The sequence below is a fragment of the Prionailurus bengalensis genome, chromosome B1 (genome assembly GCF_016509475.1).
Source record: "Prionailurus bengalensis isolate Pbe53 chromosome B1, Fcat_Pben_1.1_paternal_pri, whole genome shotgun sequence".
NCBI classification, from domain to species: Eukaryota; Metazoa; Chordata; class Mammalia; order Carnivora; family Felidae; genus Prionailurus; species Prionailurus bengalensis.
In genome coordinates, this window is record NC_057344.1 from 121,594,992 (window position 1) to 121,614,811 (window position 19,820).

The 19,820-nt window shown below is 37.3% G+C and overlaps 1 protein-coding gene across 2 annotated transcripts in view; it reads left to right on the top strand.

Annotated features, from left to right (window-relative positions):
• The window catches only part of PPP3CA (protein phosphatase 3 catalytic subunit alpha), a 328,963-nt gene that overhangs the window by 297,090 nt on the left and 12,053 nt on the right, over positions 1 to 19,820 (top strand). For both annotated transcript variants that reach the window (XM_043571713.1, XM_043571717.1), the window contains exon 11: positions 17,946 to 18,030. In XM_043571713.1, coding sequence (XP_043427648.1) covers positions 17,946 to 18,030 — 85 coding nt within the window. The remainder of the gene's footprint in view (positions 1 to 17,945; positions 18,031 to 19,820) is intronic.

Genomic DNA, 19,820 nt, shown 5'->3' on the forward strand with positions numbered 1-19,820 from the left:
TAGGCCTTTGTTAACAAATCTCTATTGTAGTCAAGTTCATTGGCCAATAATTATAATATAAATGATATAATAAAAGTGTAATATTTTATACAGAATAGGTAAGTTTATAATAGATATTAATGCATACACTCATCAAATATATATTGAGCACCTACTATGTGCCAGGTACTGTAGCCAAAATGCCTGTACATTTCAACAGTACAGGTGTTTCCTGCACAGTTAACTATTACCAAGACTAACTCAGTGTTTACTTCACTAATGGGGAGTTCTCTTTATCCACCCTCTCAGTCTCTTACATATGAAAGGATATATTGTGTGGCTTACTCTGCTTTTAAAATAATTTCTTCCAATCGTCAGTCACTCATCAGAATTTGTTTTTAATCGTGTTAATTCCAATTATAAGAGTGCATGTTTTTTTCAAGGCACTTAGAAACTTTTGTTTGTTTCTAAGCAGACCACTGAAAGCTGACTCTACCATGCTTAAATCTAAAGAAATAAAAATATTAATTAAAAGTATGTTTGGGGCACTGGGGTGGCTCGGTTGGTTAAGCATCCATCTCTTGGTTTCTGGCTCAGGTCATGATCTCATGGTTCATCAGATCGAGCTCCATGTCAGGCTCTGAGCTGACAGCACAGAGCCTGCTTGGCGTTCTCTGTCTCCCTCTCTCTCTCCCCCCCCAAAATAAATAAATAAATAAATATTTTTGTAAAAAGTATGTTTAACTTAGGATATCACACATTTTGAAGTAAACAATAAGAAATGTTCTTTACTGCTTATTAGAACATGATGCAAAAGCTATGAATTTCTTCAGAGGTGCTCAGAGAAGAACTTGTAAAACTTTCCAGAATTCTTTGACTCTCTGAGACTACAGTTTATTGAGAACGTATATTGAAGTTTCTTCTTTTGGAGTGAGGGATGCACTATTATTTTCAACCAAGGAATAAAGTTTCTAATTCTTCCCAGTCCCTCCTGCATGAGGTCTGCCGTCTGTCTCTCTCTGGGGCCTGGCCTTCTGCTCTACCTACCAGGCTCCCGAGCTTGATGGCTACAGAGATGAAAGTAGGAATCAGAAGCCATCAAAGAACTTAACTGAACCTCTCCCTTAAAATGGCTGCTTTACTCTAAGGGCAGGGGGTGAAAGGATGTGGAATCTCTTCCTGAGAGATTTATCTAGTTCTTCTCAGTATTTTGCTCCATATCCAATGTCACCTGAAAAGTCACAGGTAGTAATGATATCTCTACAACCCATGAGTATCTTTTTACCTTCTCGGGTTGACCTCTTAGTGTCTATAAAGTCTATAGCAGATAGGGATTCTTCTCATTTCCTAGAGGAATGTAAGCTATGGGATTAATTTGTTTTTCCTTCAGGTTCTTTCAGCTCCTCTTTACCATTTATGTCTCAGGCATTATTCTAAGTCCTTTACATGTATTAACACTTCACTAATGTTTACCCTTTTGACCAGCAAAAAATTGTAATTATTAACTGTCATTCAATTCTTCATTATCATATATATGTTTACTAGGGGATTAATATTATCTCCACTTCAGAACAGCCTATTGATATAGGTGCTAGGATGATTCTTGTTTTACATATGAAACGTTTGCCACTGGATGAGGTGAGGTTAAAGCTGAAGGTCACACAGCTAGTGAAGTAATGGAGCCTGGATTCAAACTAACATGTGCCTTGTCCTCACCCTCTTGAACTTTCTACAACCAGTTGCTACAATGCTTGAAATCTTTTTTTTTTTTTTTGAAGCAGCATGATGCCTTTTGTTGTTGTTGTTGTTAACACAACAGCACTTAAATAGAATATAGTTTGTTCTGTTTAAATATACTGCAAAAACTGGGGTGCCTGGGTGGCGCAGTCGGTTAAGCATCCAACTTCAGCCAGGTCACGATCTCGCAGTCCGTGCGTTCGAGCCCCGCGTCAGGCTCTGGGCTGATGGCTCGGAGCCTGGAGCCTGTTTCCAATTCTGTGTCTCCCTCTCTCTCTGCCCCTCCCCCGTTCATGCTCTGTCTCTCTCTGTCCCAAAAATAAATAAAAACGTTGAAAAAAAATTTAAAAAAAAAATAAATATACTGCAAAATAAAGAAGGAGATTTTTTTTTTTGCATTATTTGGCCATGAAAGTCAAATAAACTGCACATAAAACAGTTTCGTTCTATTCCTTTAATCTGAGTTTACTCCAAGAAGTTATGTGTTTCATCACGTTAAACATGTTGGTGTATCTGAGCAGACAGTAAGTCCTCTGGTTCAAGTTTTTGCTGAGTGGAAATCATGTCCTGAATCTCTCCTCCTTAGCTTCTGCCTTACAAATAAAAGAATTTGATACCCTATCCAGAACAAAGTTGTTAGTTTAAATTGGTCTGTGGCTCTTTTATGTTGAAAATAAAATACAAAATTTCTATTATCTTGTAAAGTTTGGAAACAGTTGAATACCAATGAATGTCTTTGGAGGATCTAATTTATATGTATTGGGGTCTTTGTTTCTTGTTTCCACTTCTGATTTGGGATGATAAAATTACAGGCTGGTTTCAGTTTAGGGTTGTGATTCCCCAGAACATTTTACAGAAGAAAGAAATCCAAGTAGATGTATTTTATCTGGTAGTTAATTCTCATTAATGAAGAAAACTCTCTTCAGCCCAAGGATTAGTTGGTGATCCCAAAATGGGGGGAAAGACTGGCAGAAATCAAGCAATCTGCATCATTTCAGAGGTTTATTTATTGTTCATTGTAACAACAAGGACATCTGGAATAGCGATAAGCATTAGAAACCTAATGACAGTTTCATGAGTTAAAAATATTTATTTATTTGCAGCTTTCTTTTAGGTCCTAAAATCTTAGACTCTGAGATCACACATACATATGTGTGCATGTGTATATACGTATGCACACACATAGACACAAAATATGTTTGAAACTGTGACATGTCTGGTTAACAAGGAAAAATCATGAAAGTGAAACTGAAATCCTGTAGAATGAGAAAGGAAAGAAAAAAAATAATAAAACTAAGACATTTCGAGCCAAATATAGTTTCAGGCTGCACTGGAAAGACTTAATATTAAATTAGAATTTATGTCTCTGCTTTCATCTAGAGAGCAAACCACATGGTGGAACTCTTATCCTTTATCCACAGTTTTGCCTTATCCTAATGTTAACCACAGGCCAGTCACTGAATATGGGATCAGAGAAGTTTTTTTGCATGCCTCTACGAAACTATCTAAATTGTATACAACAAAATTATCTCCCATCATCTGCTTCGAATTATTAGATAATTCTTGATGTCTAATATCGTGGGTTCCAGAGTGTCTTCCCACTTCTTTCTGTCTAGCTTTAAAAAGCCATCCCTAGGGGCACCTGGGTGGCTCGGTAGGCGTCCGTCGGACTTCAGCTCAGGTCACGACCTTGCAGTTCGTGAGTTCGAGCCCCGTGTCAGGCGCTGTGCTGACAGCTTAGAGCCTGAAGCCTGCTTCGGATTTTGTGTCTCCCTCTCTCTCTGCTCCTCCCCCACTCACACTCTCTCTCAAAAACAAATAAACATTAAAAAAATAATAATAATAAAAATAAAAAGCCATCCCTAGCTGTGAAAGTGTAAAGTTGGGAATTTGTGGGACTAACATGGCATTTTATTGGTCCCTGAGGAATACCTCTATAAAGGTTTGATTGTATTATTTTCATTCAAAACTGTATTTAATTGCCACGATGCACATTTGAGATGAATTTCCTTGTAAAAACTCCCCTTTTCTTTGTGCATCTGGTAGCAGCACACACACTAAGAATCATTAACTTAGAACTTTTCTTGTGGCTGCAATTATTGTTATTTCTGTGCACTTCATTGTAGCATCCTGTATTTCAGGTTCCCAATTTGAAAAAAAAAAAAAAAGTTGTATGTCCTATAATAATGGACAGTGTTTTGGGAGGGGGATTCCATTTTAATATAAAATGGAAACATTTCTATATACCAAATGAATAAATAGCTCCCAAGGAACACAGTAGTGATAGGATTCTTGTACCGTCAGCATTGACACATCACCTGAAGTTGATGAGCTTGGAAAAATGCTTACAAACAAAACAAAGGCTGAGTAGGACTATAATGCAGGAACTTCATAATGTATCTGGAAGTTGAGGTGACCAAACAAAGATAATGTTAAGAATAAGATCTAAAGGGAGCTATTCCAAAGAGCTATCCTGGGGACTTAACAGCTATAGAATCAGTGGGGCAAAGGAAAGAAAAGTTGATTTGGGTGGTTTCAAGCCTAGGTGTCTAGGAGGATGAGAATATTTATGGAAAAACTCACCAATTTCGGGAGAAGATGAGTTTGAGTAAAAGTGACACACGTAACTCTGGAAAGGTCCAAGCAGAATTTGGAAGTGAAGCCCTGCAAATTGGGAACAAATTCTGAGCTGGTGACAGAAGCTTGGAATTAAAAGTCATAATAGAATCTATTAAAAGTGAAATAGGTCTCCAAAGTGGCTGATGTGAAAGGAAATAAATAGAAGAAAATTGAAGGCCAATTCTTAAAATTAACCCTTCTTTTTTTTAAATGTTTATTTATTTTGAGAAAGAGACAGAGAGAGTGTGTGTGGGAGCACAAGTGGGGGAGGGGCAGAGAGGGTGAGAGAGAGAGAGAGAGAGAGAGCGAGAGAGAGAATCCCAAGCAGGCTCTGTGCGGTCAGCACGGAGCCCAATGCGGGGCTTGATCCCACAAACCATAAGATCACGACTTGTGCTGAAATCAAGAGTCAGACGCTTAACTGACTGAGCCACTCAGGAGCCCCTTAAATTAACCCTTCTTGATGAAGCTAGAGAAAAAAGACAAATGAGCTAAAGAGAAAGAAAGAATGATTAAGTAGAAAGAGCCAGGATTGTGTAACAGTTCAGGCAACAGCTGTAAAAAGTATTTGCACCAAATGCAGAAAAATTACTGTGTGATGTGTCTGGCCAAAAAATGAAATATTAGGACATAACTTTGGTTGTCAGATACCAGATTATTGAAAAGAGGTGTTTATGTTAGCCATGGTATTTATAATAGCTAAAAAAGAAAATAGAAATCATTGGCAAAAGGCCAAAAAATAAAATTCAGAGGACCTCAATTTTCATATCGTGTTATATTTTCATCTTATTTTATATATTTTTATTTCTCTGTAAAAATATTTCTTCACGGGATATCTTTTTCTGTGTATTCAATGGCAGGCAATCACATGGTTTCTGCCTTCATTGAGCTGAGAGTCTTGTTCAGCAAGAAACCAACTTAAAATATGTTGTCTTACAGAGAATTGAAAGGGTTGGAGCACCTGGGTGGCTCAGTTGGTTAAATGTCCGACTTCAGCTCAGGTCATGATCTCATGGTTTGTGGGTCCTGGCCCCACGTCAGGCTCTGTTCTGACAGCTCAGGCCTGGGGCCTGCTTCGGAATCTGTGTCTCCCTCTCTCTGTCCCTCTACCGCTCGCGCACTCATTCTCTCTCTCTCTCTCTCTCTCTCTCTCTCTGTCAAGTATAAATAAACATGTAAAAAAAAAAAGGGTTGAGTGAGGGAGCATGACTAGGGACAAAATATTTGACAACTAAAGAAAGAACTATAGAGGACATCTTTCTTGTCTTCTGCTTCTGACAAGGATAAGAAAAACTCTTCATGTATTTTACAGCTTTAGGAAGTATGGCCATGTGAGAAATCTGCCCAAGTTTATCAGCAAATTATATGCAGAAATGGGTATTAGTTTACCAGTGTTAAGCTCTCTTATCTTTTTATAATATCTGAGTTTGAATGATGTAATTGAAGAAAGTGAAAGGAAGATATATATACACAAAAATTATTCAATATTTTGTAAAAGGATTTATCATTTTTTTCTCAGCCTTTTGTTAATTACCTTCCAGTTTAGTGTTGTCTTTTTTTTAATTACGTAACATTTTGGTGTGTGATTTAGAAGATAAATCATGTTTGTCACTGTAAATGTATCCTTTGTACTCTGTTCCATTTATAGTACAGGTAACTGCTTTTTTTACATCATAGTTATGCCATAAAAAGGAAACAAATAGTTACAGCCAGTATATCATTTAAATTGAAACATGCCTAAAAAATACACAGGGGTTTAGTAGATAGTAGGATAGAAAGTCCCATCATATTTATGGCTATTGATGTTTTAGGGCCTTGACTGTCATACAAGGTGCCTGGTTAGCCATCATATAATCAGTATCACCAAGTCTAGCTTATCAGATTTGATTGCAATAATTAAAATCCTTTAAGTTGCTAATTAAAATGATACAGTAACACAGCCACTGAAAGTACTGCTTTATTTTCCCATTGTACTACCATCGTTTTGCACAATGTGTTTCTTTTTTTACCTAGCAGGATTTTCACATTACGTGGAAGCACAGACTTTGCAGAACAAAGTAAATTGAAAAAACAGCCATATCCTTGTTATAACTAATTGGTTGGATAATGTCCACCATTGGCTAGAATATTATGCTCACAGTAAAATAATGCTCTGGAATTTTATGCTGTATTTCCATAGACACATGTATGTTACTCATCTACAGTATTTTTGCACAGGTTTAAAAATCATTAATTTTTGTAGTATTTGAGCCTTTCTTAAGCCACTGGTGACATGGTCAACTTATACTAAACATTAGCTATTGTATATCTAAGCATACACTTCAAATGAATGTATTTGAGAAAGAAAGCCATGTTGCATCATAAGAAGGGAAATAAGCGTGTGCTCTATAAAGCTTAATATATTCTTTACTTGAAAAGCATCGAAGTAGACAGCTCTTTCTCCTCAATGAAGGCAAAGGTTTTGTGTATACATATGTCTATATTTTAGAAAAGCATCACTTCTCACAAACAAGGTTCAAGTAATTGGTATGTGAAAGGGGTATTCTTCACAGAGGGGACTATAGTGGTAATGTAAGCTTGCTGAAAATTGATACTGGGAGAAAATAAGATAGTTCTTCTTCCGTTTTTGCCAGAGCTTTCATGTTTCTCTTTGTACTAAGGCATTTTATAGGTCCAAGTTGTCAGCCTGAAGATTATACTTATGTGAGGATAATTATTAGTTGATGGAACCACTGAAGACAGAGTTGTGGGGAGGCCAATGTTTTTCAGGCATTCCCTTGATGGTAATTGTTTGATCTCTGATGGCGAGTTTAAGGGCTCGATGAAAAAGTTAAATAAGTGTTCAGAAAATCTAGATTTTAAAAATATTTTTCTCGGAGCGTTGTTTGTGTTTGCCCTTCTAAAAAGCTGTTATTCCTTCCTCTTTACTCTTCACTTATGAGAAGTCATAAAACTTTTCTCCTACTTTTTCTCAGCCCTCCACAGAAATAGAAATCTTGATTCTATTTGGTCAGCCCAACTTTTTGAAATGTTCCTTTTTTTTTTTTTTCTTTTTTTTTTTTTACCGAAAATGAAGCCAGCTGTCTGCCACCATTTTCCCTAGTGAATGTGCCACTAGGGACACAGCCTTTAGCCTGGTTGACACAAAACACAACCATGGCCCCAACTTAGGGAGCTTGATATGAAGGAATATCACACAATCATTATTTTAATTTACAGAGAGAAGTGTGAGTTTTAGAAGAACTGGAATATCCATGTCTGCACAAGCATTTCTTTCTTCTTAGTAATTATAGCAAACATTTTTGAGTACCTCTCATGTACCAAAGATCTGTGCTAAGTGCTTTAGCAGGTAGCACAGTATGTGGCATGTGTGTTTGTTGAATGTTAAGAGCGAGTGAACCCATTACTTATTTAATTCTTCCACCCTCCTATGAAGTGGATCAAACAACCTGCTACGGTAATGAATTTTGGCTCTGGGTCAGCACTCTCAGTGGTTGACCTTAGGCCAACCATTTCTGTTCCTTAGAATCATCCTGAGGACAATGGAAACTAATAATACTTCCTCATGTGATTGTTGCTAGGATTATGTGAAATAATGCAAATAAAGCACTTTGAACATTCCTTACTTTATAGATGAGGAACATGGACGTGACAAAACCTAGTCATCTGTCCAGGACAGCACAGCTAGTGAATGGAGAAGCTGAAACTCCAGGTCTCTTACTCCAGAGCAGAGGTTCCTCACCACTGTTCTGTTCTACCTCTCACATGTCAATTTCTTCAGGTCCTAAGGGAAGTGAATGAGCCAGCTATTTTATGATCTGAAGCCTTCACTAGGGCCAGAACACTGGAAGGTCTTTTGCTCCCTGGACAGTACTTCCCTAGACATTTCAGATGTCTGCCTCAGATTCTCTTCCTTACTCTGCCTCTGTGGCCCATTGGTACCTTTTTGATTGGCATATCCCCTTCCTCTGATAAGAGAATAATATCTTTAGGTGATGTTAAAGTCTTAAACATTTAAGTTATCTATGCAAGCCTGTGCACTGATCATTGGCCAGAACCTAACGCTCCTTTCTTTATTTCTTCTTCTTGGGCAAAACCTCACCACACCCTCCACGTACTGACACAACACCCACCTAGATCTTGAATAGCATCAGAAGACTTCTGAGTGGCTTTGTTTTAGATAAGCTCAGTACATGCCTATGCCTCAGGGTCCTCCACTGTCAGACCAAGGAGTTGTTTTATGGATCTCAGCGTGGTGCCCAGTTACCTTTCTCGCTAGTGTTTGGCACATGGGACAATGAAACATAATACTTTACTCTGTCCATTTCCCCCCTTTAAATATAGTCCTAGCATTTGATAAATTTCAGAGATAACATTTAAATATAGTCCTAGCATTTAATAAATTTATAAATGCATAAGAGTCCAGAATTAAGTTCTGGTCTGAATGCATTCTTTCAGCATTTGGCATATATGCATAATTAGGTCCTTAATAGATACCTTTTTGAACTGTTCTGCCCTCATCTACCCAGAATAATCCTTGATAGATTAAACACCCAGACATTATGATTGTTTCTCCTGAAGACAGTAGGTCTGAATGATTAACTTCACATTTGTTATCTTATTTCATTTTGCTTTTATTTTCTTTTTTAAATTCTTTATTTTTATTTTTTATTTTGAGACTGAGAAAGAGTATTCAAGGGGGGGGGGGCGCAGAAAGAGAGAGAATCTTAAGCAGACTCCCCACCCAGTGCAGAGCTCAACAAGGGGCTTGATCTCATGATGGTGAGACCATGACCCGAGCCAAAATCAAGAGTTAGATGCTCAACCGACTGAGGCACCTACGTGCCCGCATTTTGCTTTTATTTTCACTTGTCAGTTTACAAAATTGATGTGTTTCTGTCATGATGAGAGGTCAATCCAACTAGGATTTCACATCTTTTTAGGTTCTACTTTGGTAAATATAAACAAACTCAAATGTTCTTTGTCAGGCATAGTTTGAATATGTGATAATTTCTTAAAAAATCAACGGAAGTTCTCTGGTCTATTTTAAGGTCTTTAATTTTTACCCAAGTTAGAATTATGCCTGATAGCCAATTTCTGTGGCTCTACTGAGGAATCACTGAACAGATGGAACACAATGTCTCAGAGAACAAAAATCCACGGAATCAAATTAAAGCTTGTAAACAGAAGTAACTTTTAATTATGTAGGATAACCAAATAATGACAGTTATTTGACATTTGGGAGTAGTCTATATATTTTTAAGATTTCCTATCCAAATAACTCATTTATGTTTTATGACAAGAGAAGTGGAAAAAAAAAAACCAGTCTAGGCTGTACTGGCCTTTCTTAAAATCCATTACACAGGAGAGACTTTTTATTTAAAAAAAATATCATTTAAAGGATCATCTGTTGCTTTCAAAATGGGATCCAAGACAGAATAGTCTTATGCCAAATATGACACGATTGCAGGTTCTATAATATGCTGAGATTTTCATTGAACTAAAAAATATAGGGGGAAAATTCAGAGTATGTGGTTTGGAGTGATTTGAAGTGGGTAGCCATTTTATCCCAATTTTACCACCTCTGGGTGTGTAATATGGTAGAATTAAAATCAAAGTTAAAAAGGCGTTCCAAACATTTGAGGTTATAACCTTCAAAAAAATGAAGTTTTATAGGAATTTTTAAAATTCGGGATCCTGAATGTGTTTTCCTGCCTAATAGGATAACCTCCATAAGCACATGTACAGCCATTTCCAAGGGCCAACGCCTAACAATCTCTTTGGACTAGTCCAAAGAGTGGTCGAGCCATGCAGATTTTCAAGTTATGGCTAGTCCAGGAGATCTTCCAGCAACTATCAACTCTAGAAACTGAGTAATCTCAGTCTTCATGCTAGAATAGTTGTACTACTGGTGTTACCCAAGGATGTTGCAAGAGGAGTTGTAAGGGAATCCTTTTTCGATTCCTCGGCTTCCAAATGTCCTCTTTCCTAAAACTCACCTGAGCTGGAGGCTGCAGGCCTCATTGCAGCTTCTTCTTTTCCACCTCTTCTTTCTCAATTGCCCTTCTCCCAATTTAATAGCAAAGCATAGGTCTCCCAAGCCACAATCATTGTGAACCTCACCTTGAGATGTTTAGTACTGGTGTGCCAACAGAGAGATGCTGGAAAAACTCAGCATCTAGGAAGTATCCTTAATCAAAGCAGTGTAACCCCCTCCCATCCTTGTCATTAAGGGATGCAATCCAATAAAATTGTATTTCTATGCTTTTTAAATATTTATCATAGATTTGTGCTATCTAGCTCAATTATGTACTACTAATAGTTGTGATATTGATTACAAAGGAATTTGTGAACACTTAAGGCAATGTGTCAGGAAATGTCCAAAAAATACATTTAATTTAGACTTGGAAACATGTTTTTGACAAAGTACCATGCAGTTATAAAAATATTATGAAGTATCGATATACAATTCACTAGAGTAAAATCAGGGAAATGGAAATACAATTTCAAAGGAAAAAAGGACACATGTAAGATTTCTAAATATCAGTGAGTATCTTGTTCATGGAATTTTTTATTTAAATGGATGATGGTGGGATGAAATTGCTGTGATATTTATAGGCCATCAGTAAAAAGAAATGTAATGTAGTCATTTCACTTGAAAATGGCAGTGTTGATGATATTATATTCTTTACAACTATTTAAGTTTGAAGGTGGGAATAGTATACTTTGGAGGATACTCTTTTGTACATGCAAGAGTAAAACAATGTAAAAGTTAACAGTTACTCAGTGCTTATGGTGCTGTTCCTAAATCCAAGGACTGAAATGCCTGACATAGTATAGGAAAATGTAGTAAAGCCCTTTGTCACACTCATGGCCAAGGGCAAAGCAGGTGGATGTCCAAATAACTTTTAGATAGCATCACTTTGTTGGCAAATAGAAGCTCAAGATTTGTTATTGCTAAACTAGGTCAGGGAAAGAAAAGACAAGAAAGAATAAGGTTTAGGGATTATGTCACATGGTTTGCCTTCCTAGCTTTATAGGGGCCAATTTGGGACATGTATTCTCCTAAATAAGATAGTCTGTATACTTATGGTTTCATCTTCATCTGTAAAAAAACCAAACCAAAACAAAACAGTTATGCAAGGTATTTAGAGGCATCTGAGGACTCTTATTTGTTTTATATCTTGTATTTCAAAGGTGCTGATTTTGGATGAAAACCTGACTAGTTTTTGTTTTTAATGTAACACAAGATACTTTTTTTAATCTCAACATTTCATGCTTCATTCCATCAATAGCGTTTTTTTCAGGTTCAATAATTGCTCTACTTGATGAAAAATAATATCTGGGGGGTACATCGAAACTCTGCTAAATAATAATGAAACATGATAAAAATTTTACTTTCAAATAGAATAAACTTCCTAAATAGATACACTTTGTTAGCTTTTAACAAATTTGGAAAGGTGGTGAGTTTCCTCTATTAGTTTGTTAGAATCTAAATTTAAAAGTTACAGATTTAAAGCCTACTAGTAATATGTAGTTCTTAAAATATCTTTCCTTTGAAAAAAGTGCAAAATGTTAGTATATATGTGCACTTTCGTATATAACATATTTTATTTAAAAATATATCCTAGGAATATATTTATATTAGTTAAAAGGCCTTTAAAGAAAGAAACCTAAATAATAAAAACTGAGGCCCATTTAATAATGGAGTGGAGAATTTCTGGTACTGTTTACATTAAAGAGTGAATACCTCACTTTTTTCTGCTTTTTATGAAAAGGAACTTTTTCACATTCTAATAATATGAAAATATTCCTATTTTATGAGACATTTGAGTATAAAATTTTATGTAGCTCATCATCTTCATTTCTTACAATTACAAAAAGATATTGAAAGCAATTAGATTCTGTTGGATTGGGCATATAAAACAAAACCTACCAGGCCAATTTTCTCCTAGAGCGGTTTGGAGAAGGGATGGGTTGCATGTAGCTGCATTGAGAACTTTTCTTTATTGCTTCCTTTGGCAAGTTCACCCATTCCCCATGTAAACCAAAGGGCAGGATGGAGACATCTGCTTCTCAAATCTGCTCCCTTTTCTCTCTAAACCAAGCTTCTTCCAAATATTATTTTTTTTGACATTTTATTATGAAATGTTTTAAACATACAAGAATGTTGAAACAATTGTATGGTCAATATCCACGTACTCATGACTTTCCACAATTAACATTTGATTATACGGTAAAGCCTGGGGTTGCAAGTAACTTGTTCTGCGAGTGTTCCACAAGATGAGCAAACATTTCTAATAAATTTTAACTTGATAAACGAGCAGCGTTTTGCCAGACGAGCAGTACATAACGCCAAACATCACATGATCACAACTCAGCCAATGGTTCTCGAAATTTGCTTTGATATACCAGTGCTTTGGATTACAAGCATGTTTCTGAAGTGAATTATGCTCACAAACCAAGGTTTTACTAGTATTTGCCTTGTCACATATTTATCTACCTCTCCATCAGTTCATCTCTTTCTTTCTTTTTTTTTTTTTTTTTGGTAGATAAGTGAAAGTGACAAAGTAAGTTCTGTTAATCGCTACTGCAAGGGTGCTAGTACGTGCTCGCCTTAACAGGTTGGCCCCGGGGAGCCCCCTGTTTCTCCTCGCGCCTTGCCTCACCCCAGCATGCCCGGCTCCATTAACACCAGACCTCTCACCACCACTCAACACAACATGGCTTGTTGCGGCCTCCAAAAGTTTAAAAATTGTCTTCCTTCTATGGAGAAAACCCAGTTCTCCTTGTTCTCTCACTTTTACTTATCTTTCAAGATCCTTCAACTGTCATGATTTCAGTGACCTTTTTTTCTCGTGCCTCCAGACAATGAACACCTACTTTCAGTGACGTGCTGGTACATGTTTGACAACCCTTCCTGCAGGGAAGAAATGGCCCTAGTTTGTGGCTTTCGTAGCTTTCCATAGTATAAAACCTCTCCCTTGCCACTGATTCAGGCTACCAACGTGGAGTGAAGAGGAGATGCCCTCCATCTACTCTCACTAGTGGACACAAGCCAGCTCGGGCACACGACTGCTACGTGCACACTATTTGTCACACTCTGTTGTCATTGTTCACGCGATTTCCTAAAGCAGAGATCATGCTTAATCCGTATTTCTGTTGCTGGTGGTTGGCGCATGGAAGGTTATATGGGAGAGACTCACCAGAACACCTAGTAGATACATGATTTTGGTAATAAACTGTATTCTATCCAGCACTTCCCACATTCTCTAATTCAGTGAACACTGAGGAATTTGCTGTAGTAGCTCAATGGGTGGGAGTTGTTGGCCAGATGCGGAGCATCTGTGACGTGTGGTGGGTGTCCCATGTGGTAAGACTCTCTCTTCACCCTAGCACTTGGCCCCTCGTTGCAACAATGCTGCTGCAGTTTCCCAGTCCCCTTAGAAGCTGAAATCCGCCTTGTGGGGATACAGCACTCACTCAGAAAGACACTTGGCTTGGCATGGACGCCTTTAAAACTTCATGAGACGTCCAGGTGCCAAGTTAAGGTCAGAAAAGACACATGTTGAAAGTGAGTCTTTAAAGATTCCCTTGGTCTGTACATTAGCCTCTTCCACTTTGAGGAAAAATGAGTATGCACGATTGCCTTGGTTCTGGATAGAGTAGCATAACACCCCAGGCATGAAAGATTAGAAGTTAAAAGTTGTAAAGAGAGAAGTGCTCAAAAAAGAAGTGGGAATTACTAGAATGGAAACGCAAAATGTAATTTTACTTAAAATGACTAATTTTTAAAAAACATGAAATGTTCCTTGCGGTTTTAGACTTTCAAGTTAAAATGTCATATTCTTTTTTTTTAATATTTATTTATTTATTTATTTATTTATTTATTTATTTATTTATTTTGACAGAGAGTGTGTTAGCAGGTAGGAGGGAAGCGCAGAGAGAATCCCAAGCAGGCTCCATGCTATCAGCACAGAGCCCAATTTGGGGCTCTGCATTTGGAAAATGCCAGAAATCAGGAATAATGCTACTAAGTATACAAGGATCTTTGTATCTGAACTTAAATCTACCCCACTATTTTTCAGTCCCTTTAAGTTCAATTACATATTAACTCAGCTATTTTGAGTATTTTATTTTTTATTTTTTTTAATATTTATTTATTTATTTTGAGAGAGAGTGCACACACAAGCAGGGGGAGGGGCAGAGAGCAAAAGGGGAAGAGAAAATCCCAAGAAGGCTCACCATTGTGAGGTCATGACCTAAGCCAAAATCAAGAGGCAGATGCTCAACCAACTGAGCCACCCAAGTGTCCCTATTTGAGTATTTTACATTTTTGTGAGGTTACCAAAGTTTGGCATTAGTTTAATTTTGATTTTTCAATATTTGGAAAATATTGAAAACAATCCCCAGGATAAAACTTCAAGACATATTCATTTCGTATGTCTCTTTATGCTGTTTATGATTAGGCTAATTTTGATTTTTTGAGTAAGTATGTTCCCATTTTATAAAAGGAGTAGTAAAGCTTTTTACTTATCTGTGTTATTGAGAAATTTTAAAAAGATAGCATTTCGTCATTAAGAAAAGTGGTTGGGGGGGATGGATTAAATGGGTGATAGGCATTAAGGAGGGCACTTTTCGGGATGAGCACTGGCTGTCATATGTAACAGATGAATCGTGGGGTTCTACTCCTGAAGCCAAGACTGCACTGTATGTTAACTAACTTGAATATAAATAAAAGGAAAAGAAAACGGCCGTAATGCGCTGTGCATCACCATTTATTAGGAGCACGACTGTGATTGCACAAAGTAGAATACTGGTTACATGCTCTTCAGTAAATCACTGGATCTGAAAAAAATAAGGAATGATAAAATGGCTCTATCAGAATGCTCATTTTACATTTAAACTTCAGAATTTATTTGAGCATTTTTCTGAGAATCCACTAACACTGAGCTGAAGAGGATAGGATAGTTCTATATAATTTATTTCCCTCCCTTTCCAACTTAGGGCCCTGCTTATGGTTTTTCCAAGCCCTTTATTGAAAATTTTCTGGGAAATTATCCTTCTTCTATAGTTTTCACTTGTTTTATTTTATGTTTTTCCTTTCTCATTTCTCTGAAATATGTACAATTTTGCTTCTAACCAGTCCTTCTTGCTTCTTTCCTTACTGTGCTTCTAAATATAGTTGCCACTTTTGGAGCTCACCCACGTTTTACATTCTTTGTGTCTGTGTGATGGATTTTGTGATCTGGCCATACTGTGTGTTGGAAAGGGTCAGAATCTTTTCCCTCACTTAGCTCATCATGACCTCTGAGAGCACTGGGTCAAACAGACTGGAAATAGTCAATATAGAGTAGGAATAGCAGTGTTAGACTCAGAGCAGAATGTAACTGAAAAAAATACATATAAGAAAAAAGCCTTAAGGAGACTAATTGCCATCCTCCTTTTTTTCTTAACACATGTTCTTTAGTAGCCTCTTGAGCATAAATTACCTACAATGCAGGCACAAAAACCTAGACTTTTAGATGGTCTCCAGAACAGGATTTGTTGTGTAAAGAATCTTAATTACAAATCATAGGTAATAAAAATTGTTAGAAACCCAGGATAAAGTTTGAGGCAGAGATCCAATGCATATCCTATCTTCTCTTCAAATGTTCTGGAAAACAGAGTATAATTCAAGGAACTTAGTGAATGAGAATCCGTGGTTTCACTTCATCATTGGAAAGACTGGATTGGAGAGTGGTTTTCTCTATTCATCTACAGGCAGAATCACTGGCTATAGTAAGTTCTGCCAATCAGTATGTTGGGAGATACCTACCATGATGTGATTGCCACAAGAGAGAAAGAAATGGCCTGATATATGGGCTATTTGAAGGCTTTCAGGTCAGGAAGACAAAGTGAAGAAACCAGCTCGCTGGGTACATACCTTGTGGGGAACACCCATGGGTAGTGAGATGGGTGTGCGTTAATATCACTTCTTCTCTTACTCAGGAGAAGACAGTGGCCCGTTATGTGTTCATTTTCCTTGGGGGGAAAGAAAAGCAGAGGTTTTTTCCCCCAGGCCGTTCAACACGGTATGAGTTTTGATGTGAGTTTTCTTTCGTATAGAAATATTAGGGTGGTGATTAATTGACTCTGATCAAACTATGCAAAAGATTCCAGATCACATTCTTAAAAACCCTCCAAGAGAAAAAGCAGAAATCTCTCCTTCCAGAAAGGTCAGAAAGCTTGTCCGTATCTCAGATTAAAAGATGAAAACTTACACCAATGATCACCCATGGACTGCAGTCTCTAAGCAAGTTAAACTGTTCATTTGGATCAGGAACCTTTCCGATATTATCTGAGAAGAATATTTTGTTGTATTTCTGTTCATGGTAGTAGAACTAGAGACAACCTTCTTGTGTTAACATTTTCTACGAAGGCCCATATAATGGACAAAATGGTATCTCAACCCCTTTACTTTGGATTATAAAAATCTTAAGAGAGATGTTTTCCTGTGATTTACACTTCTCCAAACATGCTTGTAGAATTTAAAAAAAAAAAAAAATGGATTCACTAAAGACCACACAGGCTTATTTTCAAAACATAATAATAATGTTTGTAGTAATAATAACCTACGTAGATTGGTTTTTTTTCATTTGGAAAATGGAGTAAGTGGTAAAAGTTACTCAGACAAACCTATGTGTAACTTTTTTACATAAGTATTAAAATACAAGCCATGTGCCACCATCTCTCACTAAATCCAAATCGGTAGTTTTCCATTTTTCCCTCTAGAATTTGGGAACCAACAGAAGATGAAAAAGTATCAAATGCGTAAACAAATGTTTTATGGTGGTTAAATAACAAACATGATGCTTCAGGGAACTTAGGGAGTTGACGCTCCCTAGTCGCTTCAAGAGAGAACTTTCCAAAGGACAGTTTCCTAAAGTAGTCTTCCTAGCATGGAGAGGTCCGGAAATGAGTAGAAAATCCTGGTGACTCACTTGATTCTTCCTGCCAATACACACTGTCTCTGTATAAACAGAAGAGAAGGGAATTCCATTAGAAGAGGAGGGTGGGAACCTACCCTGTCAGTGCCATGATTTTTCAGCTCTTTACCCACCCCCCCTTGGAAATCTCAAAAGTTGCTCTTGGCATTTTGGGGACCTCTCAAGAGCCACATCCAAGTATTAATGGCCAGATGCATAGGTTTTTAAAATCAGTTCACAGGGGGCACCTGGGTGGCTCAGTCGATTAAGCGTCTGACTTTTAATTTCGGCTCAGGTCATGATCTCACCATCCGTGAGTTCGAGCCCCGCATCGGGCTCTGTGCTGGCTGTGTGGAGCTTGCTTGGGATTATGTCTCTCTCTCCCTGTCTCTGCCTGTCTCTGTCTTTCTCTCTCTCTCTCTCTCTCTCTCTCTCTCTCTCTCTCTCAAAAGTAAATAAATAAACTTGAGTAAAGTAAAATAAAATTAATTCACAGATAAATCCATGTGGTTTTTTTGGGGGGCGTGGTATGCAGAGGTGGCTTGGCTTACTATATATATAGTCGGTTATAGCTTTAAATTTGTAAGATAATTACAGTTAGATAAAAGGTCACTGACTACTTAATTCTGTTTTAAAATATAGGCGCAACAGCTGCAGCCCGGAAGGAGGTGATAAGGAACAAGATCCGAGCAATAGGCAAAATGGCCCGAGTGTTCTCAGTTCTCAGGTGGGATCATCGTACCCGTATTTCTGTTTCGAATGTGCTTATGTGTCACTTAATAAGCATTCTGATACTTTAATCTCATAACTTATTTTACTGGAAAATATTTGCTTTTCCTTAGGTTTTTTTTCTTTTAAATGGAATTGTTCATTCCTATCTTAGTCAAACTGAAATATACCAAATATACCAAATTATTTCCGTAGAGAAAGCCACCAAATGGACTGATTCCTGTTTTGTCATCCTGTTCGCTGCTGGACTTTAAAACACAATAGGTTGAACTTGTAGTGACATAGGAAAGCTGTTATAATTCATTTTACTCTTCATTCTGGCTCTGTGGTAAAAGATGAATTTATCAGGTACACTTCACTAGATTTCTAGGAAATGAACATTTACCATAGAGCTTGTTCATGTGAACATATATTATTCTAATGAATCATGGAGAGAGAAAAAAATAGCTGTTTAATGTTACAATTCACATGTAGTAGTTATTTTTTTTAAATAGATCCTGAATCATGTTATTATTGATCCGGCATTTAGAAAACAAGTATTTTCCTAAAGAGAATTAACTACACTTTTCTTTATATATAAATTCTATTATCTACTCTTAGATAAAACAAAGTAACTCATACTTCTCTTTAAAAAAATTTGCTTTGAAATATGTTTATATGTGAGCCGTATGTGGTCAATTCACAATTACTCATCTACAAGGGTAAATAAGAATACCTTGAGAAATAGTCCATTTCCGTGTTGTATGATTCATAACCTAAGTTTTGCCAAATTTTTGTCTCAATTTTTCCTCCCAGAGTAGCTACATGGGCCCTTTTGATTTCTCTTCTTGCTATTTCTAGTGCACTCCTGGTAGAATCACTAAAGAATAACTAAACAGCTCGATGCCAAAAGCAGGGAGCCATGACAAAGATGAAAAGCAATATCACTCTTTCTTAAAGACACCGAATCAAAGCCAACAATAGCTCTGTGTTGGCCAGCCAAATCCTGAAAAGTCGTGTTAAAGCTGAAAATAGAGCATCGTTGCCCCCCTCACAGCCTAATGAATGAGGCTGTCTCTGCTCCAAGGCTTTTTATCCCTGACCGAATTTTCAGGACTCCCTCATTCATTCAGTAATAAATACAATAAAACTTAAAGCGCTGATTAGGTACCTTGAAGAAGAAAAGCAGTACAGGGGGATGGCAAGTGGGAGATGGGACACTTCTTTCAGTATGTGGCCAACAAAGAACCTTCTGAATTAATAGCATTTGAGTGGTAAGTGGTGTGTGTGGGGGGGTGATCTTCATGAAGATACGGAGGTAAGAATGTTTAAGGCAAAACTGCAAAGATTCTTAGAAACCAGCAGTTTTGAGGACCACAAGGAGGCCTGTGTGGCTGGGAAAGTGTCCCGTGGGGGCAGGAAACCATGTGAAGATCATAAGCTTGACAGCTACCTCTCCATTGTCACTTGGTTGTTTACCATGCCTCAGATTTACAAATAAACACTATTTTATTTTTGTCATCTGAAGGGGAAGCAAACAGCTCCAAAATTTCCAAGTGGAAGTATATTTAAGGAAAAAGGAGAAGCCTTTCTTAATATAAAAATTGGTTTCCATCTATGTTAGTCTTCAAGCCACATGAAGGTGGGAGGGGCCATGCTGGAGAATCATAGATACATCTTAAAATTGCAAAGTCCCTGCAGCCCGCTGCCTATGGATACCTAAGATGTATCCGTCTGAGAAATGGTCCATTTGCACCCCATGATGATCAGTGACTTGACTGAGATTGCACACATTGATGGAAAATACAA